Here is a 25,357-nt window from a genome sequence, read left to right as displayed (position 1 = left end):
TAATAAAAAGACCTGGTTAAATAGACAAAAGAATGACTATTTTATCTAATCTTGTCAAGAAAAAAATTAAGAAAAATCAGAGTTGATGGAGAATTGACTATAAATGGCAATAAAGGAAGCTAGTAATGTAACAGTTAATTATCTTAGAAAGCTTTCACGGGGTTCCATTTTCATGTGTTCTGTTGTCTATGTTGGCATTGTTACTTTTCCATTTTCTGCTTAATTTTTTCTCAGTGATAATGCAGAATAAAACAATGAATATAAGTTAAATTAAAAGCTTACTTAGAAAAAATATAAGATGAAGAGGAAAAGGAGTTAGCATCCTAATCCTCAGAGAGTCAGCAGAATTAGAGAGTTAAACAGTAACTCCATAAGGCTGGTAACTGGTGGAGTCGGTATTTGAAATAACGTTCAGACTCTTCTTTCCACTACGCCAGGCTGCCTTCCTGAGGGGCTATAGTTCTGGAATGGCTTTTTGTTTCTTTTTCCTTAACTTAAAAAAAATTGAATTAGCAAACAAAGGAGGATGGTCATCTTGATACTCTCCTCTCCCCCCTTTTCTGGTTTTGACAGCTTAATTACTGCTTAGAGAAACTTTAAAACTTTGACTTATTTGTAATATTTGACTTAGTCAAGCAGTAATTATTGTTTGTTCAAACCTAGAGCTTATAAATTAATACTGTAAGAAAGAGAAGGATCACAGCATATAAACTTAATGGCTTAAAAATCCATTCAGTCTCTCCTACTTCTATTGTATTTTAAAATATTTCCTTTATTCTGTTATACTATTTTAAAGAATTAAAAAAATATGGTAATAATAAGAAACAGTGAGAATGTATTTTATCTTCTAGATGTATAAGAAAAATGAGATTTCCTTACAAGCATGTATCTAATCTTGTCTTGTTTGTAATTCCAGGGCTGCCAAATAAAAGTCACAAAAATATAAAAAATGGTATACATAATGCTTACTGTACTGGAGGCATGCAATATAACTTCCTGAGGTATAAACATCACTATTAAAAGTCATTTTATTTAATATATGTAAATAAATAAAACTATTAGTGACTAAAAGTTTACATTAACTAAACTCCCCCCTCATGTTTGAGGCCAGGGAAAATTGACAAAAACAAGGCAATATTTAGCATAAATGTGCTTTCAAATTTCACTTTACTTTTAATTGTATTTATATTAAATCTCAAATTTACCTCTGCAATCTCTATCCTTTTTGCAAGATCATCGAGAGAAAGACAACTTTCATCAGAAGACAGACTCTCCTGTAGACTATAGGATGCTTCTTCAGGAGAAAGATCTTGAAGGAGATCAGAATCTTCCTCTTGATTATCGTCGTATGGGAGAGAATCTTCAGTATCTTTTAAGCATCCTTCTAAAAGGCTGTTTAAATAGTCTTCTGTTTCTTTACTGACTTGGTCGTCCTTATCTCCCTGTTCCTCTGGGGCCATATACACCTCTGGAAGCACTGTATCTAAGTCAGATACTTTATTATTTTCACAAAGTACACTCTCAGAGCCCTCTGAGTCAGTCTGCCCTTGTGGTGATTTTCCATCACCGCCTGTGAGATCAGGTTGCTGCAGCTCATTTAATTCATTGTCCTCAGGCTGGTCTGTGGGCAACGCCTCAGAAGCATCCTGAAGTAGCAATCGGAGTTCCTTTCTTTGAGTCTGTGAATATTTACCCTCAGAAATCAACACAGGAGGTATATTGCCAGAGCCTGGTAAAATCAGTGGCTCTATCACTGACTCGCTGCAAACCTTAGGGTCTTCAGCAATGCTTTCTATTTCGGCCACATCTTGGCAGGCCTCTGTCTGAGCCAGCGGCAAGCGGCTGTCATCCTCATAAGCACTCCCGGAAGAGTGTGGCCCAGACCTGCTCCCGGCTGACTCCAAAGGCTGGGCGTGGAGCTCCAGTGTGGCTTCAGCGCTGCAGAGCGGCTCCTCCGTGTGGTCCTTTGCTGCAGTTACTGGTAAGCTCGGGGGATCTGCCTGTCTGGCCATCTGATTACAGCAGGGACTGCTCTCTCGGGTCTCTTCTTTATGTTGGCTTTCTTTTCCTGATTCCATGCCAAGACAAGTTTCACTCTCTAAAGACAAAGCAAAACAAGCTGTTTTAAGATTCAAAACAGCACTTTGTACATGAAAGAAGAGAAAGGACATATGAGGAATATGTGGGACTTCTCAAATAGAAATTCTACCTGTTGGATCTTTAGGTAGAGGAAATATCCTAAACATTCAGTAATTAATCCTTTACATACAAAAATTAACAGAGATTATTCAAAAACATGTCAAGAATATGAATAAGTAATTAGTCTTCATTATCACTAAAAAAGTCATTTTTCAAAGGTTTAAAAAATACTCTTCTGAACTTTATTGGCCACTTATATTTAAATATTTTAAAGTGCAAACAAATTAAGACATGGCATATATTAAATATTTTCACATGATGAACCTTAGTAACATAATTTAAAGTGTAAGAAAAACAATACTGGTTCTAACCTATTAAGACTAAATTAAGGAAGTCTGCTCTGTTCAAATTTGTTTAAGCATAATATCCTTAATAGTAACATTCTAAATTAATATGTTTGAAAATTACTTGTAACTTCTTAAAGGGAGGCAGTAAGATTTAAATATTTTAAATTTAAAATGTTTTTCTTTCACTTTAAAGAATTAAAAACCTTCACAAAATATATACTAAATGTATAAACTGGTAGATAACAGAGAGTCTTGCTCATGATTTAGTTTTTGGTCCATAAGGCATTCCTAACAACTTCCACAGGAGTTTTAACTTTTCCTTTTGTCATATTATTTAATTTATATAAATAATGGGCCAAAGGTTAAAATCAAGGATGAAACATAATTCTACTTGGTTTCTCATTTATGGCACTTTAATAATTACCAGTTGGCAATGGAGGCACATACCAGATCAAAGAAAAGGCAGTAAATGCCATCTTCCTATTTCTGAGAATCAGGGACAAAGGCTGACCACATCAACTCTGGACTGCTGAGTTTATTAGAGTTTGTACTACCCCCGCCCCCCAACACCTTGACTCAAATATCAGATAGAGGACAAGAAAGGGGCAGGGTATATATAGTTCAGTGGTAGAGCACATGCTTAGACAAGGTCCTGGGTTTAATCCCAAGTACCTCCATTAAAAAAAAAAAAAAAGATGACAAGGAAAAAGAGGCCAATTTTTGGGAGAGTACAGCATTCCTTCTCTCTTCCCACCCCAAAGAATCACTCAGTTTGAAGACTACACGAAAACACATGGACATTTTACTCCCCATTAGGTTGTCTGCTTCAGACACCAACCTTGCCGGTGTGCCCTTCTGTTAAGATGGAGGTCAGAGCAAAGAGGGCCACAACCAGATGGAAAAGGGACCACACTGTCTTCCAAAAGTTCCCAGTACCCAAAGGATCAGAAGATGGCCCTCAAAACACATCTACAGAATTCAGAGAATAAACAGCATAAACACAGGGCAGAGAGGCCCCCACATCAGAGGAATGGGATGTGCTGTCTCTAGCTAAGGATCAGTTACCTAAAGGACTGTAAATATTTAGGATAGTGACTTTGAAGTAAGCCCCTCCTCAGCTGGTCCTGCTAGAGCCACCACATGTGCCTGTAGTCTGGATTCAGTCATATGCACTAATCTAACTTCAACAGCAAGCGGACCATGCTCCTTGCCCCTGAAGAGAGCTGGTGAACAGAGAAGAGCTTTGAATAAAATGAGATGTAAGTGTTAAGGTAAAGTTTGGAATCGAATGGGACTACATCACAAAGAATCAAAATGAGACTAATAGCTATTAAGTAACTGAAAAGTTAGCAAATCAGCCTGAGATGCCATTATATGAGTAGAAAGTAAGGTGACTGACTACAGTTACTAGGCAAAATACAATTGTTTAAAGTAATGTTTCTAATAAAGCAAGATACCATTTAAGTGACGTGTAATGAAGACTATGCATTGGTACAATGTATTATAAAATACTAGCCTGAAAACAGTTGCTTCATTCCACTATTAGAAACAATACAAATATGAAAAAAAAAATAGTAGTAATTTAAGATACAAAGGGCAAGAGTTCCAAACTAGATCAGGAGAGTGGCTGTAGTTTATGTTTGATGCCACATAAAATCTAAGTTATATTTTTAATACATATTCAGTCTCCAAATCAAATATGACATATGCTATTTTATAATTTGTTGTCTCAAATTATGCTTTGGAGGAAAAGCTAAAATCTGTCTTCACAGGTAATGAAAAATAGTCCTCTGCCTTAACCTCCCCAGTCTGTTCCTGCTCTCTAGGGGCAGCCACTTTTCAATTCTTTTAGCTGTTTCCTCTCATATTTACCATTCCTAGGTAAGACCTATATTGTTATTTATTGACTTTTCAGTTTTAGAGATCACCTACTGACTTGCTACTATGGAAGAAGAGAATTAGTTCTCTCAGTTCTTTCAATTCTTCCCCTCTCCCCTAGTGATGTTTTCTTTCCCTTCCTCCAGCTCCCATTACAATTCAACACAATTCCGGGGCAAATCAATATTGAGGTGTTTAGATTACCAGGGCTTTGTAAATACTACTCACAACTGACCCACACTGTGTACTATGACACCTTTTCCTTTCTCATTTATGCTTTGCTCTCCTTGGTGTTGATAACTGCATTACTCCATTAAAAAAAAATTCTTTACCTATGCATCTTCAAACTCTGACAGATGTACAACTATGGCACATATATCAAAAGAAAATCTATCAGTTTTAAAACATATCCTTCTTAAGTCCCTGACCTGGAGCTCCTCTCCAGGCCTGCTACACAGGTATTGCCCTGGAATTTCCCTTTCCAGTGATCTTAGGAATTCTTTTCAGCTCTGTTTTGGAAACGTTGTTTTCCCTGAACCCCAGGCCTTCCTCTTTGTTTATTCTCTCTTAGTAGAACATTTCCTAAGAAAAGGTACATGGAAGGTAAACATTTTAAGACTGTTCACATCTGAAAGTCTTTATTCCTTCCCTTGACTAAAACTTTGGTTTTCTAGGTTAGAAATCATTTTCTCTCACAATTTTGAAGGCACTGCTGTATTGCGTCCAGCTTCCAGTAGGGCCTCCTGCTTGATAGGGAATATAAAGGTTTAAATGCTCCTTATATATAGTCTTTCAGCCCAACCCTAAACCCATAAATTAAGAGGTACCCTTGGTACTTCCAAATTCCAAACCTTTCCAGGCAGAAATCAACACTCTCCCTGTAGACACTTAGTTTTCAGCTTCCTCTGGTATGTTAAGCCAGTTGCCACTTGTCCATCTGCTTTCCAGCTTCCAAAATTTCCTGGATGTCACATCTGCTGCTGTTTCCCTGCCAGTTCTGCCCCTCTGGCTTTCTGCCTTTAAGGATCCCTTTCTGACATTTTAATAGCGTTCCAAGAAAAGGTGGAGGTAAATGTTTGATCCATTACGTTTAAACAAAAATATTTTCTGAATTTTCTACAAGTATGTACCATAGTATAAAGCTTATTGTCAATGTTCCTGTTAATATTAACATGAATTTCTGTTAACTGGCTCTCCTGAACCCAAAGCTCTAATGAGGTAAGTTTATTAATCCTTATTGCATTGACTTAAGAAAAAAAGAAAAAAAAAACTATTCTGATGAAATAAAAATGGAAATAACAGCTGAGAGCATCAAGATACTTAATAAATACCAAATTAATGAGGTAGTTCTAAAATGAGAAGTTAGACTTAACCGCAGTTCCAACACATGCTCTGCAAATGCATATGCCCTTGAGTTACTCTCTCATCACCCATTCCCCGATCAATTCTCTTCAGGGGAAAATTTCCCATGTAATTCATGATACGAGACTAAAGCATTCATAAGTTAATGTATTTTTTATGCCTCTGAGTATCTCACTAATCATCATTAGGTACAAACATTTGAGTGGTATCAGGTTTGAAAAAGAAATCTGCACTATAAAAATTTATACTTAAATTTTGAAAAAAAATACTTAAACTACATTTGAAACAGTGTTAAGTGAAATACTGTTAATAAATCAGTACAGCTTCTATAGAGGTTAATTTAAAACTAAAAATGTACACACCCAGTCATCAGCGAAAGGCAAGTTAAAACCACAGTGACATTCATATCCACTAAAATGACTAAAATAAAAAAGACTGACAACATTAAATGTCAGCAAGGATGTAGAGCGAATGGAATTCTCATATATTGCTGATGACGTATAAAATGGTGTAACTGCATTGGAAAACTGACAATTTCTTATAAAGTTAAACATTTACCTTCCCTATGACTCAGTGATTCTTTACTCAAGAGAAATGAAAATATGTATCTACAAAAAAACTTCCTAGCTGTTTTATTCAGGATAGCCCCAACTTGGAAACAACCCAAATGTCTATCAGCAGGCATACTGATAAGCAAATTGTGGTATAGTCAAAAAGTGGAATACTACTCAGCAATAAAAAGGAATGGACTCATGATATATACTATATGGATGACTCTCAGAAAACCCACTGATGATAACAAAAGCACTGGGTTGCCTGGGACCAGAGGTGGGAGAGACTGAGTGTAAGATGACTGGGAGGAAGATTTTGGAGTGATGAATATGCTCCATATCTTGACTGAGATTAATAGTTACATGGAGGTATACAGTTGTCAAAACTCATCAAATATACACTTAAATTGGGTACATTTTACTGCATGGAAATTGTACTTTCATGATATACAGTTGTGAAGTTGATGAAAAATGGGAAGAACATTATAAATATAAAACTCAGGATAACGGCTACCTCAGGGGTGGAATGAAAGCAGATGATGGGATAGAGAGGAGCACAAAGGTGGTTGTAACAGAACTGACAATAATTCAGTCCTTAATTGGGTATAAGGTTCACAGGTCTTCATTTTTAAAAATCATTTGTTATAATGTATGCATGTAACATATTATTTTTACATGTAAAACATTACTTAATAAAAATTAATTAAAACATAAATTAATAAAAATGCATGGGCTTCAGGGTCAGAAAACTACAGTTTAGCTTTGAGTTCTAACTAGTTCTGTTCCTGAATATGTCACTTCCCTTCCTTGAGTTTCTTAAAATGATTTAGCCTACTTTATTGGGTAAGAGAAACAGATGAATAATATACATAAAACATATTTTGAAAATAGAAAATACTATGTAAATTACTTGAAGACTTTAATAATGGCAGACTAATTAGAAAAGTAGTGATAAATAACACATGGACAACGTTAATGGAATATCAGTAGTAGGAGTAGCATAACATGAGGGAAGTGGTGGAGACTAATGACGGCAGTGAGCACATACTGAGTTCTTACCTTGTGCCGAGTACAGTTCTAAACTTTAATGAAATTACTAATTTAATACTCGTAAGAATTCTATGAGGTAAGAACTATCAGTGTCCACCTTTTGGAGCTGAGGAAAAGAAGGGACAGAGAAGTTAGGCAACTTGCCTAAGGTCACACAACTTAAAGTAGTAGAGCCGGGATTTAAACCAGACAAGTATGGTTCCAGAAACAATGTCTTTAACCGCTACACACCCAAAAAAGCAATTTACACATTAGGAGCTTAAGACCAAGAAATGTAGAGAGAAAGAAAAGAGAAAATCTACACTGTAGAACATGTACAACACTAGAACTATATATTTAATATAAATCATTTAAAGTAGTATTTCCATATTTTCCCACTTTCTTACATTTCTGAGAGATTTGACATTTTTCCTCAAAAGATATTATTTTATCAGATTTAGCAAGATTTCTTTTTCCAGAATTTAGTCCACACCCACCCCTTAAAATGGTTATTAGTGAAATGTCTGCATTGTGAAGTCATTGACAATCCATACAACTTACTTGGGAGAAGTATGTGCTGCAATTCAATAAGAAACCAGAGACAGACCCAGGTTCTAGTTCTAAATCAAAGCACCAAGCAAGTGGCCTAAACTGGTATCTCAGTTTCCCTATCTGTGCCATGTATCTCTCCCAGCAGAGGCCAAGCTAGAAGTAGTGCCAAGCTAGTTGTGTCAGACTCAACAATCAGCTCGTGAAAGCATTCTTTCCAATGTGCACATCACAGAGACATATCCACGCCCAAACTACGTAACTATCTGGTGATTTTTTTCCCTCTTTTAAGATTTTTATGAGGTTCATTGCACTCTGATTTCCAGTATAAAAATAACGGGAAAAAAGAGGCAGGAAAAACAGAATGTATAATAGGATTAACCTAAAGCAACTCAAATTTGCCTCATACAAGGAAATAAAGTAAGATTAGGGAGTGGGTAGGAGGCCTGTGGAGAAACAAAGACTGTAAAGAAAAAAAGCAAAGTGAAATTGAAGGCATCTTATCTCTTCAGACAATTCAGTCAAAACACCTGATGCCGCCTGTTTACTACCAGGGCTCTCAGGCCCAGGAACATAAACCCAGGAATATCAGTTAGTACTAAAATCACACACAACGACAGATAAACACCCTTAAACATATTTATTGAACTTTATTTTCTAATGTTTTTATAATGAACATACATTACTACTACAAGAAAAAAGGTTTCTAAAAATCTTTAACTTCTGACATAAGACACAAAGTGATATATCATAAATGCCTTAGAAATGTATATATACAAATTAAAGTATACTATATGTTAATTAACAAAAAAGAAAGAAAATAAATTACTATAGATAAATTATTAAGATACAGAGTTTATCTTGATAATAACTAGATTTTCAGAACAAATTTCTGGTAAAGTCTTTACAATAATTGTTGGTTTTTAAACAGAAAAAGATGCTGAATACACTAAAACCAATTTCTATTTCAGAGCTTATTTGTACAATCTTGTCATATTCTGTTAGATACGTATAACCACCATCTACTGAAAACATGAAATAATTTTGTTTTTATAAAAATTTAGGTTATATAATTTCTACTACTAGATATCTAAAAAGAGTTACACAATGCAAAAAACTCTTACTTTGCTATTTTTGCTAGGAGAGGTATATGCAAAAAAATTCCTTCACAGCAATTCAGATGTTAACACTTGTTAAATATTGTTAAGAGGCAGGCATTCTTATATCCCTCTTTAAAAACATACCCGGCTCTTTGGCTGTAGCTCCTCTTTCCTTTGGCTCTTCAGACACTATTAACTGTGTAAAGCATTTCCTTCCCAGGGACTTTTGTACAGCTGCTACCTAAAAAGTTTTTTAAAAAGAAAAAAAAAAAAAACTTTGGGGGAAATTGTTGCATTAAATTCAAAAGCTGAAAATAATCTGAAGAGGTTTCTGTTTTCTAAAATAGTCCATACAACAAACATGACACAACATTTTTCCTATAAATATCTTCCAAGAAAACAACCTCTTACCTTATGTTTGGATAAAAGGGGACTGTAGGAAAAGAGAGAAAAAAAGAATTAAAAAAAATTACAGCAGCAATATGCTTCAAAGCAAATGTCACTGAAATGACTGTTTAAAAAAAAATACAGCTTCTCTGGATTCTAATATTAGCACAGAACATTTCCACTGCTGAAACATTACCACTAGTTCACATAGTTCAAAGTGCAGCTATATCATGTGTTAATCTCCTGAGATGGCCAATAACTACTGAAAACCCTCAAAGAAGTTACAAATGCTGAGATCCAGGAAAAAAAAGTTAACCTTTGCTAATAATGTATTTAAAGAGCATTTTACATATGTATTTTTAAATTTTCAGTTTATGTCATTATAGTCTAAAAATAGGTTATGGTGGAAGATAATTTTATTGGCATTATCCATAGAAATAGATAACAAAAAAAGAAATTTTAAATATTATATTTTATGGAATACCCAAGATAAAAGAATGCATATATTCACCAAAAAGCATACACAAAAATGTTCACAGCCATTTTATTCGTAATATTCAAAATCCATAAACAATTCAAATGTCTATTAACAATATAATGGGTAAATAAATTGCTACAGAGTCATATAATGAAACCACATGGGACTAAAACAGAGCAAATTACCATACATGTAACAACATGTAACACAAACATAAATATGGGCAAAAGAAGCTGGATACAAAAATCGACATTCTATGTGATTGAATTTTGTATGAAATTACAGAAAGGCAAATACATTCTTAAAGAACTCACACAGTAGTTCCTTTGGGGGCTGGGTACTGATTTTGTACACAAATGAGGGAGCTTTCTGAGGGGCTGGACTGTTCCGTATCTTGGTCAGAGTGGTAGTTACATACACATACATGTACATGTAAAAATTCATCAAACTTGTGTACTTATTTAATGTATAACTCAAAATGTTTTTATATTAAATATATATAATTTTAGAAGTATAATTTGGGGGAATTATCAAACTTAAAGCATAAAAATTTTTGGTATTGTTTACTATACTATCCACTGTTCTTTAGCCAGAAATTCTCTACTGGTATGAAGCAAAGCAACTGAAGACCAGTTTTCAAATTACATGTTGGCAAGCTGCCTTATATTTAAAAAGAGAAAAAAAGGAAAGTAAAGAAAAAGGCATGCTCATATTATGTCAATAAATATTTGTTTTTAAATAATTAACACATTTGTAACACATTAAAAAATTATTAGTTCCATGGGAAGGGCAGAAAAAAATGTCTATATTGAACACTTTGACAGAAAATAATCCCCTTTACCTATTATAAAAAATTACATTAAACTCTACAAAGTTGAAAGTTAATCTATTAACACGCTAAGAAATTAGGTTTTAATGCAGAATCCCTAAAAATACTGTTTCAAAGGTTCAAACTGACTAACACAAAACTGTCACCACTAGGGCTGAATGAGCATCACTTCTGAATTTAGAATCATTCTTCAAAGGCTGGTCTCCAGAATAACCAGATCCAAAAGCAACTGTCTATCTGCTGCATGAACTAAGCAACTACTACTTGGGTCTGATTCATTATTAACAAATAGTTTTTAGTTTACCCTTTGAGATTCTGAAGGAAAAGGAGAAAAACTTATCAACAGAACAAAGTCCTTCAGCCTCTACTTATGCTGTATATCCCAGAAATCTGCACCAGTTTAATCACTACCATGTCCCCTCATCCTCAGAATTCTGAGTCTTCAAAGAATGAATTAAAAAGATAAATATTTAAGTGCTTTATTTTTACTGTATTTAGTTTTAAAAATCCAACTCTTTGATAAAAATCAAGCATTTTAAAATTATCTGATAAATGTAGTGTTCCTTCTACAGTATTTTGGTTTAAAAACCACAGTGCATTTGCTTTGAAGTATTAGACTACTCTTAAAAACATATTTTACTACAATATACAAACACTAACAAACATACACTGAAAAACAATTATAATAAAAAACACTAACACAAATTTTCCATCTGATTCACCTAATCTCTTAACCAAAAAGTTATCAAAATTAGAAGTTATATTTAAAAATTTCTAATTAGAATGTGCTTTGAATTCATGTAAAGTATGTCTTCTGTTAATAAGAAACGGAGATAAAAGCTGAGAAAGGAACCTAATTATTTTATCAGTTTCAATTTCTCCAGTTGAAACTTTTAACAAAATAGATAAAGAAATGAATCTTGTGTTTCAAATATTCAATGCTACAATGCTTCTTCAACATTCTATTCCCACTCATTGTAAACGAATACTGGTGTACTTACTCTTTTTTTAAATTTTTATTTATGTATTTATTTTGGAGGGAGGGGAGGTAATTCAATTTGTTTACTTTTAGAGGAGGTACTGGGGATTGAACCCATGACCTTGTGCATGCTAAGCATGTGCTCTACCACTTGAGCTACATTCTCCCACTGATGTACTTACTCTTGATGTGTTGTACAAAACTTTGCAAGCCGTTCAAAATCTTCACCATTAAATCCTTTGTCTGAATTCCTCAAAGATGTAACTGTATGTGGTTGTACAGTTTTCCATTTTGTTTCTAAATTTAAAATATTTTTCAGTTACTGGCTATTACAAAACATATTTAGGAGAGAAAAAAATAGTTAACTGGTACCATTGACTAAAATCATGCAAATGTATCTCTCAACCCCAAGGTTAACACAGTTAGAAATAGCTAAGTGATTACTTTTCAGTATAAGTAAATATTATCCCAGAGACTGTATGAGCCAGTAGGACACACAAAGGGATCAGAAGCAATGCAAATAGTTGCAAGTGTTCTTTCTCTGGCACTGATACGACGAGCAAAATGCAAAGAGAAAAATTTTCTCACAATGACATAAACTTATGGTAAAAATGCTACTTTCTTTTTAACATTAACTTGACTGTAGAAACATTTCCTGACTTACAAAACCAGGTCAAATATGTTAACTTTCTATTTAGCAATTTGTTAGATTATTGACAAGTCCACAACCAATGTTAGTCTGTACTCACCCCACTGTTCTTGAATGGCAGAAAGATTTGCAAGCAGTTGCTCATGATACAGTCGTTCAAGCTGAATGAATTTCATTGCCTTCTCATCTGAGTAGAAAATCTGAGGAAAATGGGAATCCAGACTAATGAAGAATGTACTATATAAATTGAGAAATTTGAAGCTTACCAAAAAATGAGAGGACTCTAAATATTTTTTAATTTAAACAAAGCATAAGAAAGGTTTCTTGGTTTTGAAGTAGGTAGATTTTAATGTAGCATGTCATGCAGTACGTACTTGGGTTCTATTTTATCAGCAAACAGTAAAAACAAAAAGGTATCTTAATGCTGAAGGAATGCCTGCTTGCTAATATATCTCTAGCAGAGTCAATTAAACATAATTTAATTGGAAATAGGACCCATATGGAATCCTGGAATCTAAGCATTTCCTCCCCCCTTTTTTCTCTCCTTAAACTACTTTCTGTCAAGCAACTATGTTACTCTCTAGTCAAATGTTTGTTTCTGATTCCAACTCCCCATGATCCTTAACTTATTTCTCACTGAATGCTTCAAAAAAAAACATTAACTTGCCACAGTGATTTTCATAATTATGTGATTCCACTTTTTTGGTAGATTTTCGTATAAACTTCTGCCTTCTCCATCTGTACCACACATTTAGCATCATATGAGGTTGTGATAAACTGTCCAACTGTCTACCTTCCTTTGGGCCATGTTCTGAAATTTTGACCTAGAAAGAAGGTACTCACTGTTTAGCTTTTTGTCCTTCCCATGATCACTCAGAGGTTCAGTTCTCTCTCTCACTTGCAGTCTTAAAGATATGCCAGGCATTATAAAATAGGCCAAGGAGAAGCAGAGTCAATTCCATTTTCCTCTGCCCTTAACTTAAAAGTATATAAATGTTTCTCAAACTTTACTGAACCTAAAAATTATATGAAAATCTTGCTAAAATACTGACTGATGAGTCTGATACTGAGAAGCTCTCATTCTAAGGCCCATGAATTTGCATTTCTAAGAAGCTCCAGGGAGGGGAGGGTATACCTCCTCAGTGGAGAGCGTGTGCTTAGCATGCACGAGATCCTGGATTCAATCCCCAGTACCTCCAATTAAAAAACAAAAAACAAACAAACAAACAAAAAACGCTAAATAAGAAGCTCCCAGAGATGCTGATGCTGATCTGCACTCATCTGGTTAGGAAAAAAAAAGTTCTAGCTTCATTTCCATCAGAATTTGATTTCCTACTTGCTTAGTAATGAACTGCCATTATCTCAAGTTGCTACCATAGATTGCTTGATAGGGTTCAGGATGATAACTACTTATTCTTCAGTCTGCTCAGAGATGTGGTGAAAGTCAGCAAGGTCAGGAGGAAAAAGAAATCACAGAAATGGGGAAACAGAGATACGAAGGATACATTCTTTCTAGAGAGTTTATACTGGGTCATCCCCCAAAAAGAAAAACAATTTTAAAAGAGAGAGATTAAAAAACTAAGGGAAGAAATCTTTTCTATACAAAAGCTAACATGCAGCCTCACATGACATTCATTCTGTTTACTGCTAGTGAAGAACTCACTCTTCCCTTTGCAGATACACAGCTGTAATAAGACAGTACCGAGATTTGCTGTGCATAATATGCTTGACAGGCTCTACCATATGAATATTACTTGGCTTGTACTTCTGTTTAGTTCAAAAGAAAAAAAATACAATGGATTTTTAAATTATACTTTTTGGCAACATGTTTTTTCTCCCCTCCTAAACACACAAATATTTAGATTTTGGTAAAATTAGGGCTTGTTCATGGGTCAAATTGGGTGGTTCTAGACAATTTTCTGGAGTGCCAAATTCCCTACATGTTGCTTTCCGAGGTGGTTACATGGGTGGATACAACTATTAAAAACCAGTGAAAACAACAGATTATACACTGCATTGTATGCAAATCTCAGGTTTTTTTTAAAAAAAATTAGTAGTTCTCAAAGAGTTCTATGAATTTCTTCTTGTAATTAAGAAAAGGATACAGTCCTCCTCCTCGAAATAGGACTCTGCTATCTGTTAAAAAGAAATAAAAAACAGAGGAAATTAAATTAACATTTGGATGAAAAGACAAATTTGGAAGAAATCAAGACCTTGAAACTTTCAAAGTCTTTGATATCAAACTAAGAAAACTCCTATTTAACTACAGTCACTAGTTCAGAAAAGAATCTGACTGTAGGCACAGGACACATTTACGAAGTCACTTATCATAAGCAAAGCAAATAGACATTCTTTGGTCCTTGTATAATTTTATTCTTCTTATTCTATTTCAAGTTAAAGCAAACATCACTGTTTCATTAGAGCTTAGAACTAAGAACTCTAAAGAATGAGGGAAATGCTATTGAGTTTTATAAAGGTATAACATAAGTGAATGAATTTATCAAAAATTAAAAAGTTGAAATATATATCATATGAGATCTTAAAATTCATTCATTTCATATCTATTTCACAAACTACCCTATGGGATGCTGACTTTTCATTCTCTTTTGATATTCCAGAAAATGCTGGACAAAGTACTAATAGTTCAGCAATGATGTCTGGAATATATATAAAGTGCTGTACAGTGTAAGGGGCACTGGATGGGGTGGTGGGGAGGAGGGAGTGGGGTCCAGAGACTCAAGATCTGGTCCCAGTTGAGGCTTATCGCTTAGGAGATTCACACTGTGTCACCTTTAAATTTAAAAATTCTTTGATTCTAAAAACTTCAGGGTCTTTTATTTAGATACAGCATTCTATAAATAGAACAACAAAACCAAAGTATTCATTGAGAAATATTTGCATAAATTGACTCTTGTCAGATTTATAATATTTTATTAAGTGCTTTACTCTTTCAGTTTTCACTGATTTTTACTAAGTCTCTAGTGGAAAAGGTACTCTGTTTATAGATCACTATCTCCAATTTTCCAGGTAGGTGCCAATGTAAAGAGCAATAAAGCACTTGTCAAACCTCTAAGCTAGCAACAAAAGGAATGTTTTTCCTCAAGTTTCACAGTGGAAAAAAGAATACTTTTAAAGAAAAATATTTCCTAGCTTAAAATTTATTCTATGTATCTAATATTCTTCCAGGAGCAATACAGCAATATAGAAGGACTCAATCACCTCTTTGTAAATTTTCAGTGAAATCAATTAGCTTTCAGGTTTCTGTGACAGTTCTAGTACTGTAAGTGCAGCTATAAAGACAGTCATGAAACTCACTGCCTTAAAAGTAAAAGGCATTTCCAGGTGAAAGGCAGCTTGAAAAATAAATACACAGGGCATTTCCCATATAAAAACTTACCCCTGGCAAGTCTAGATTTTTTTTTTTTGATGCCCCATATATCTAAATCTGGAAGGTAGCCTGGTAGAGCAGAAAAAACGTGAGGTTTGGAGGTGAATAATCTGACTGTATTCTAGCCAAAGCTTTGCCACTATCAGCTGTAAGACCTTTGACTTGTCATTTCACGTCTCAAGCCTCAGCTTCGTTATCTGTAGAACAGGAACAATAATATCTACCACTCTAAGTGATAGGGCTGCTGTAAGGATTAAGTGAGGGAATGTGTCTAGCATAGTGCCCAGCACACAGCAGTAAGTGTCTTATATGGTTTTTGAGTCTGACTCTGGACCAGCAGTGCAAGATGCAGAGTAGAATCATGTGAAGAAGTTAGTTGAAAATCACATTGGGAGAGCAAGCAACAGTTTTAAGGTTATCCTGTTTCAGGCTTTTTTTTTTTTTAACCTACCAGGGAACAAAAAAAGGGAATTAGGAAGGTGTAATTTTTTGGCCAATGTCTCACAGAGTGGCTTCAAGGATCCCAGTGGAGCCATTGTCTGCCTGAGTCCGAGACTAGTTTTGGGATAAGCTCACCAAGTACAGAGTACAGCACTTAATGTTTTTCTTCTCACTTCTGTATGAAATGCTTCCAAGTTTACGACTTCAGTTATACACTTTAATAACTGTCGCCAAATTAACTCTCCATCTCTACTTCCTTATTTCTGTTAATGGTACTACCATTCTTCCCAACCGGATATCTTAGAGTCATTTCTCTCTGACTTCTTTTCCATCCCCTTTTTACTATCGTCCATCAAGAAGATTTCAAATTCATCCCACTCCATTTCCACTGTTACCACCTTAACCTAGATGCTATTCTTAACTAATGCTTGGATTATAAATGTCGTCTTTTAGCTCTTATTTTTATCAAAGTTACACATGCATATGGTTTAAGGAGTCAAAGAGTCCTTTAAGGTGTGTTAAGAAAGCCCTACCCTTCTTGGGGAAGGGTATAGCTCAAGTGGTAGAGTGCATGCCTAGCATGCACGAGGTCCTGGGTTCAATCCCCAGTACTGCCTCTGAAAAAAAAAATAAGTAAGTAAAATCTAATTACCTCCCCCCTCCCCACTGAAAGCCCTAACCTTCTTGTCCTATTCTACTTTCTTCTGGAGCACTTAGATTTCTTTTGTCTGTTTTTTTTTTCCCTCTGTATCCCTAAACATTATGTTTATGTTTGCTATTTCTTAATTTTTCAGTTTTAGAAGATGAGGATTGAGTCCTTTGCTCCTCTTCCACACAAACCCTACAAACATAAACCACACACACTTTCTCTCACAGACTTACCTACTCCATATTGTTATATTATAGTAATGGGTAGATAAATATTTAATGTTTTCCTTATTATGAATCAAGCCATGTAGTAAACTCTTGTTATTTTTTCTTTCCTGAAAATCTTTTGTTTTCCCTGGAGTGGTTTGGTTTTTTTTGGTATAGTTTTCCATGTTCTTGTCATTATACAACTCTACTCCACCAAGAGTCTAAATCTTCTCTCAATACATTCAGACACAGCAAACTGGAAAATGATATAAAGGTTTCTCCCCAGACCCTTCCAATCTGCTCTAAACAGAATCACTCTCTCCTTCTTGGTACAAAGCTGCCATCTTAGAATCTCTCTTCACCTATCTCCAGGGTAGCAGCCCCAATTTCCTATATCTCACATCTTCCTGGTCCTTGGTTTACTCCCTTGTTTTGGTGGAGGACATCATCCAGCAGCTTCCTGAGAAAGAAGGGAAAGGAAATACCACAGGCCCTGAGGTAGGAATATCCTTGGTAAATCTGAGAAACTGTTAGGAGGCCAGTGTACCTGGAAAGGAGTGAGTAAGGAGGAAAGTTTTAGGAATTAAGGTCTAAGAGGTAACAGAGCTGGATTATGTAGGGTCTTGCAGGCCAAGAATTTTGGATTTTACTCTGGATAAGAAGAGAAGTCAGTACATGGCTTTGACCAGAGAAGTGACATGACCTGATACATTTATCTAGATCACAATGACTGCTGTGTAGAGGAAAGAAAACTAAATGGAAGTAAGGGTAAAGCAGGGAAGTTTCTACAAGCAGTAGACTGCAAGAATCCAGGTGAGATTTGATGGTGCCTTGTACTGAGATGGTGGCAATGAAGGAAGTAAGGAGTTAGAATCTGGATACATATATTGAAGTCGGTCAGCAGGACTTGCTGATTGGATTTGAATGCCAGGAAAAGTGAAGGATGCCTTTAAAGTATTTGGTCCCAGCAACCGGAGGGGTGGAGTTGCCATTTTACCGAAGGGGGAATACTAGGAAAGCAATAGTTTTTGGAGAAAAATCAAAGTTTGAGTTTGGACATCTTAAGTTTGCAATGTGCACGACACTCCTCTGGAGTCTTAGCTAAGAACTGAATCCTGAAGCATTCCAATGATTAAAAATTAGTGAAAATTTGGAGGAACAATTGAGCCAGAGAAGGCATGACTAGTGAAGTAAGATGTAAAAGCCAGAAGTGAGGGGTCCTAAAAGGCAAATAAGGAAAATGCTGCAAAACATGTATGTGATCAATTTGTCAGAGCTTCTAATACCTCCAGTAAGATGAAAACTGAGGACTGATCACTAGACTTGCACAAGTATGCAACATGGAGGTCACTGCCTGCGTTTACAATGCAGTTTTTTCGTAGAGCAGTTGGCACAAAAGCCAGACTGGAGTGAGTTCAAGAGAGAACGGAGGATGGAATGTTAGGTAAGTACAATTCTTACCCAATAAATTTTAACCTGAATCAAAGCATGAAGAAATAATCAGAGACTAATTATGGGACATTTTACAAGAATTCTTGGGCTCTTTGTAAGTGTCAACGTTATGAAAGTAAAAACAAACAATCAAACAAAACAAAAGGTAGAGGATTGTTCCGGATTACCACAGACTAAAGAATATTCACAACCAAATGCAATGTGCACTCCTTCACTGAATTCTGGATTAGGGGAAAACTTAATTATAAAGAACATCTGTGGAAAAACTTGAGGGAAACTAATACAGGCAGTATATTAAATATTATTAAACCAATGTCTCATTTCTTGGGGTTGATAATGACATTGTAGGCTATGTAGGAGAGTGTCACTGTTCTTGGCAATTTATGTGCAGTGATATGCCTGAACATTACTTTTAAATGTTTCAGTGGAAAATAAACGTTTGGGAGTGGGGGCGGGATATGAAAATTTGGTTAAATGTCAACAACTGACAAATCCAAATGAAAAGCAGAGTATGAGATGCTGGGAATTACTGATTAATGAATAAAATGTCACTCCACTTCTCCCTGATTTGTGACTCCCTTGGAAGGTGTCAGGATATTTTGTATTCTTGGGCTGAGGAAGGCAGCTGTCAGCTGACTCTTATTGCCCTAACGTCTCAGTTTACTGCAGGCTTCAGCATCTCTTTCCAACAAGCAGTGTTTGACTGAGTGACAGAAATACATTTATAATGCTTAACAGTTATTTGGCTTTTACTGTGTACCAAGTACTATGTTAAGTGCTTTTATGTGCATTATTTCACTAAGTCCTCTACAACTTTATAGAAAAGGAAACTGAAAGCCACTCAGCTTGTTAGTGGTAGAGTCAAAGGCCATACTTTTAAACTACCACTAGACTCTTTAAGCTCCTTTGCCAGGAGAGGAGAGATTGCTGAGGTATTTAAGAAGTATAACCTATGGGACAAAGCATAACCTCAGGGACGTGTTCCTGGGAGATAAGGGTGGAATTTTACTTTGAGACATAAAAAAATCAAATAATCTTCATCTGATCAAGAGTGTTATCATTTCCTGCCTAAAAATATGATTTTCTACTAGAATCTGCTTCAGTTGTAGGATTGCCTATCAGTAGAAAAGAACATTCTTCTTAACTTTAACAATAGCCCAGTGACATAAACTGCTTGAAAAGATCTGACAACATTTGCTATTTCCATCTTTACTCCAAGTGCCTTTTCCCCAATTTTTTACTGAAATTCTACAGAAGAGTTCAAAGAATAGTAAAATCAACAGCCATATATCTTTTGGCAGTTCGTCAATTGTTGATGTTTTGCCAAATTTCCTTTCTGTCTTTCCCTCTATTTTTTCCCACTGAAATATCTTGAGTTGCAGGAATTATGTCGCTTTATTCCTACATACTACTTGCACATGTGTCTCCCAAGAATGAGGATACTCTCCTACATGACTTCAATTCCATTATCAATCTCCAAAAATTAGACACTGATGCAATAATATTTAATATATAGCCCATATTCAAATTTCCCCCAAGTTGTCCCCAAAACAGAGGCACTGAATGGGAATTAACAAATTCTAGCTCTAGAATTATAAGGAACCTGTTTTCTGAGGGAGTCTCCATCTCCCCATTTATAAGGATGATGATAATAGCTCTCTAAATTGTTTGGAGAATGAAATAACAAAAGTGTGAATACACTTGACAAACTCAATCCACTGTACAAATTTAAGGAAAACTGAAAGATTAGAAGGCTGCCTTGGTACTGGTGCTTCTCAACTATGGTGACATATACTACATATGTTAGTAACATACCAGATAGAGGTCAAAAAGTAGCACACATTTTCTCACAGGCATTCTTCAAGCCCACCAAGGAGGTAAAACAAATTTGTAAGAATATACGTTTTCCTGCCTTGGTACAAAAGCTATTTTTCTTTTTAAAAATTAAAAATTATCCACTGCTCATTAGAAAAGTTAAATGAAATAGGAGTGAGTGAAATAAAAAGCGAGGCTTTTCCCATTCCCATACACCAATTATTTTCATTTTAAAAGAAAATAAAATGCAGCTCATGAATATCTTAACCTTTTCAGAATTAGCTCTTGTGTAAAAAAGATTCCTCATCACTATCCTAAAAGCCTTCCAGTCTCCAGGTTCTCCACCTTCTAATTCATCCTCTTAGTCACCAGAAGAGTTATTTTTCTGAAATTCAAATTCTGGCACTCCCATAATTAAAAGCTCCCAGCCCCTAAAAACAGGCCTCTATGCCACAAACTATCCAACTATCCAATCTTAATCCCTGTCTCTTTTCCCCCTGAATCTCCAACAGTGTGCCAGCCATGCCTTTGCAGAGGCAGACCTCTCTCCGTACCAGCTCACTTTGTTCATCTAGTGAGAGCCTATACATCCTGCAAAACCCAACTCAAATGTCACTTCTTTTCCCCTAATGTCCACAGGACAAAGTTAATTACACACTTTGTGTTTTCACTGCTCCTTAAACACATATCTACTCTAACACTTTATATAGACTTCTATAATTATCAACATAACTGTTTCTGCTATTCCACAGTGCCTCTCAGGGATTTGCTCTGTAGGTAATCAGTTTCCCCAGTGTCCAGCTTAGTTTTGTCAACTTATTGGTACTTACTAAGTACTTGCTATAATGACTCTTACTTGTACATGGCTTATTCACTAAATAAAAGAATTCAGCAACTATTTGAACTATAGATTGATTATCCAAGGCCAATGGGTGGCCACCAAATTTGGTGATATACCAAATTTCCCCCAGCCACTGATCCAGGGTCAGCTTCTCCTGGGCCCACCAATGACATATCGGGTAGAATCAATTACAGAGAACTGAATTTTAGATTATTACAAATATTGGTCCCAGGATTTTAGTGAGGCTGAAAGTGAAGGGTTTAACATGGTACCTGATGAAGGCAAAGGGGAAGTGCTCTTGAATCCAACTCCTCAACTTCACCTCTTATAAGTGAGAACAGTGATTGGAGAACTAGCTTCGGGGCTTCTAGCTGATCATTGGCATTTACTTCTGCAGACTCTTCATCACGAACAGCATGTGGGGCTGCAGGTAGTGTACTTTCTTGCATTAAAGGTATGGTATCTCCTGAAGAAAGTCCTTTGAGAAGTAAATAAAATGCCTATGTTAGAATAAATTTCCATCATGGTAGAACACCTTAAAACAGTTATGCCTGTTAACCACAAAATATTCAAAGAAAACTAATTATACGAAAAAAAAATGCAGAAATCACAAGCTACTCTCCTCCTTAAATTAAGTTTGTGTATCTGACTGCTTCTATTGGCACACAAACTATTTTATGCAGAATTATAATTAAGAATATAAAAAAAAAGAGAGCTAAAGTATGCAAGTTAAAACCTGACTAAAAACTTGATTCTCCCAAAGGAAAAAAGGGAATTAACAATAACCTGAAGTCATGCCTTGCCAAAATTGAAATAGAACTGAACAGGAAGGTAGATGTGTTTATCATATGAAAGGCTAAAGAAGTTAAGCTTTCCTCTCTAAACGTTGATCTGATAACTTCAGAACTACTTCTGGATCTTAGGAGAAACTTTTTTGCTAATAAGAAGTAACACAAACTTGGGGAGAAAATCAAAGGATAAATGCTGGGCCCACAGCTCCTGAAGTGAGGCACCAAATTTTAAAACTTTAAATGTTATACATTATAACTTCATCATTCACTGAAATCTCAGCATCAGTTTTAATTTTCATAGGAACTGCTAAACTGTTTTCCTAGAGCTCTATAGGATTTAAACTCTATCTCAACCACTGTATCCTTAAGAGGCTTTAAGGTTTATGCTTTTTTCCTCTTCCATCTCTAAAAGAGAGATAATATTGAGAGAGGAGGGAAGGGCGCAGGGCACAGCCATTCAAGGAATGACAGCAATTAAAACCAAAAAAAGATTCAACTCTTGGTAGGCCTTGAGGCTCAAGGTGGTGGGAGATTTGACTTCTAGTAGCCCTTGAGCTGTAATGTATTAGCAGAGTAAATAACATGCCCACAGGTGCCATGACAGTTCCAAGGCTAACCATAAAAGGTCAAACTGTGGCTGGTGGCCCAATTCCTGGGAATCCCAGTCCTTTCCTCAGGGTAATTGGAATGGCCCTCCCACTTGTTAGCGTATGTAGCTACCAAGCCCATAAAAACTGGCACAACGTGCCCTCGGGGCACCCTCCTCTTTGGAGTCAGCCAGCACTCTGTTTGTGGAGCGGTCGACTGAAATAAATGCACAGCCTAAAAGTTGAGAGTTATGTTTTATTTGGCGGACATTTCTGAGGACTTGAACCCCTTTGAGCCCAGGATGACAGCCTCTCAGATCGCTCTTAGGGACTGCTCCAAAGAGGTGGGGAGGAGCTAGGATATATAGGAGTTTTACAACAAAGACCAGATAGTCAGAGCATTAAAAGATGATTTGTTAACCTGAAGAAAATCAGACATCTCAAGTTAAAGAATTTAGCGCTTTTCTATGAATGGGAGGAAGCAAACATTTGGGCTCACTGAACTCATTCCTTTGACAAGCATCCAGCTATCTAGGGCCTGTATCCTGTCCTTTCTTATTCTGAGTCCCCTCAGAGTGCACCATTGCAGGGTGGCTGCAGGCTTGTCTTCACTGGAGGTGGCAGCAGCTGCTGATGACTTGATGGTTTCAGCAATCTCTGTTTACCGATACGGTTTGCAGTTATTTTTCATTCACAGTATCTACTTTTACTTTAACCTGAGCACCCAACCCCCACACCTAGTGGCCTTTCTCTTGCCTTCTGAAATGGCCTACACACTATGCAGTATGTATCCCTCTAAATAAATTTACCTTCACCCAACTGGCTCGCTCTTGAATTCTTTCCTGCACGAAGCCAAGAACCCACACTTGGTGGGGCACGTCCCTCCTCTCGCCCCACATTCGTTTTTTTCTAAATCACTACCAGCCATCTTGGCTGAAAGCTCCCCTCTCGAGCACTTTTCTTACCTTCTCCCTGCTAGAGTGCTTTCCTTCCTTTTCCTCTTTTGAGAAATAAAGCAATTTTTCCACTTTTCCCCCCGTCTATGCTGCAAAATCCTTCACATCCAGAGGCAAGGACCTACACTTTGGTGGGCCTCCTCACTTAGGATATCCGCTAACAGCATGTTAAAACTCTTGCCCTCCCCACAGCTCAACAGCAGTCTTTTTCTTTTTTTTCTTTTTCTTGTATATACATATTTTTATTGAAATACAGTCATTTTACAATGTGTCAGTTTCTAGTGTACAGCATGCTTCAGTCATACATGAACATATGTGTATTTGTTTTCATATTCTTTTTCATTATTGGTTATAAGATATTGAATATAGCTCCCTGCACTATATAGTATAAACTTGTTGTTTATCTACTTTATACATATTAGTTAGTATCTGCAAATATTCCTTCTCACCCTCTTCCTCCCCTGTTAAGTTTGTTTTCTATGTCTGTGAGTCTGTTTCTGGTAATCAGTTTCTAATAAATGAAATGGCAGAAGTAATGGAAGGTCTCTTTTAAAATAAGGTCCTAAAAAAGTGTGCCTTCTAAATGGGGTACTCTCTCTTGGATCGCTAGCCCTAGGGAAAGCCAGCTGTTACGCGGTAAGGCAGCCCTGTGGGATGAGCCACAGAGGGAGGGACCGAGGCCTGCCAAGTACCATGTGAGTGGGCTTGGAAGCAGATCCTCCAGCCACAGTCCAAGCCTTGAGATGACTGCAGGCCTTACTAACACCTTGTTCATAATCTCATGAGACTTGAGTCAGAGGCACCAAGGTAAGCCACACTCAGATTTTGGATTCACAGAAACCATGATAATAAATGTTCGTTGTTTTAAGACGCTGAAATTTGGGGAAATTTGTTATGCAGCAAAAGATATTACATAGACAATGCAAAATTCTTAAATTATCTGCTTTTTTATTATATTCTGTTGTTCCTGTCCCCTACATTTTCGTGTTTTCAATTGCAACATACCATGCCCAATACTCCTAGAAATGGAGCAGTCTGTTGGAAAGAGCTAGTGGAGGGCAGGGTGCACATTTCCACCATTCTAGCTATCAGATTAGGGTAGCTTCTAGAAAGAGGTGATATGTTACCCCAAACTATCAACCCCTAACTGAGCTTTCCACTAAAGGGTTCTCTATCATTAACAGAATTCCCAGGGATCATACTTCAAGCTCATCTCTTACCAACCTCCAAATAGCTCTATCCATTTAATACACATTTGTGTCAGTTTCAAAGAAAGCAGTGCTTCACCCTACCCCAAGGCATAACTCCCAGAACTGACTTCAAGTACCACGCACTCCTGCCATAATTTTATCATTTAATGCCTGCCTTTGCACTAAACTCCATAAAAAGTCCATGAGGTAAGGACAAGATCTATCTTGTCATCACTGCAGGCACTGCACTGAGTACCTGGCAAACACTTAACACAGTAGAAAATCAATAAAAGTTGGTGAATTACCATTACTATTATTAACCGTTATCCAGAGAACCCTCACTGTTCAGCTGGAGAATTTGGATTCCGCTGCATGGAAAACAACTGGCTCATTAGGAGCCTCAGATTCACATCCTAATTCTTACCCCCTCCCCTGCAAAGATGGATATGGCACTTTCTACATTAAACCTTAACTTCCTCACTTGTAAAAATTAAGGGGTTAGAACACGTAGTTTTAGGACCCTTTCTCACTCTCTCAAATCTAAATCTTTAGCCAAGACCATAGTCCCGAGACCTAGACCAACAGCCTGTTGAACATGTCCACTTAAATGTGACTAAGAGAATCCAAACACATGCCCCCAAATCACCACTGCCTCCCACCCTCTTCTCCCCAGACTGCTTTGTTTCCTGTATTTCCACTCTCAGTAAGTGGCATTATCATGGATCTGACAATCCAACAACTGAGGATTATCCTGTACTCTTTTT

At 36.3% G+C, this 25,357-nt stretch overlaps 1 protein-coding gene across 3 annotated transcripts in view; it reads right to left on the bottom strand.

Annotated features, from left to right (window-relative positions):
• The window catches only part of CNST (consortin, connexin sorting protein), a 73,045-nt gene that overhangs the window by 17,236 nt on the left and 30,452 nt on the right, over nt 1–25,357 (bottom strand). The window contains exons 3-9 of one of the 3 annotated variants that reach the window (XM_010992373.3): nt 21,342–21,547; nt 14,383–14,413; nt 12,378–12,464; nt 11,811–11,925; nt 9,367–9,388; nt 9,100–9,196; nt 1,206–2,098 (exon numbers count right to left, since the gene is read on the bottom strand). In XM_010992373.3, coding sequence (XP_010990675.3) covers nt 1,206–2,098; nt 9,100–9,196; nt 9,367–9,388; nt 11,811–11,925; nt 12,378–12,464; nt 14,383–14,413; nt 21,342–21,547 — 1,451 coding nt within the window. Of the gene's footprint in view, nt 1–1,205; nt 2,099–9,099; nt 9,197–9,366; nt 9,389–11,810; nt 11,926–12,377; nt 12,478–14,382; nt 14,414–21,341; nt 21,548–25,357 lie in introns of all 3 variants that reach the window. The other 2 variants (XM_031438492.2, XM_064477252.1) reach the window with 2 other exon arrangements.

This window comes from Camelus dromedarius, chromosome 21 (assembly GCF_036321535.1).
Source record: "Camelus dromedarius isolate mCamDro1 chromosome 21, mCamDro1.pat, whole genome shotgun sequence".
In the NCBI taxonomy this organism is placed as follows: Eukaryota; Metazoa; Chordata; class Mammalia; order Artiodactyla; family Camelidae; genus Camelus; species Camelus dromedarius.
The sequence above is the reverse complement of the archived record's forward strand: the minus strand, read 5'-3'. Positions and strand labels throughout refer to the sequence as shown.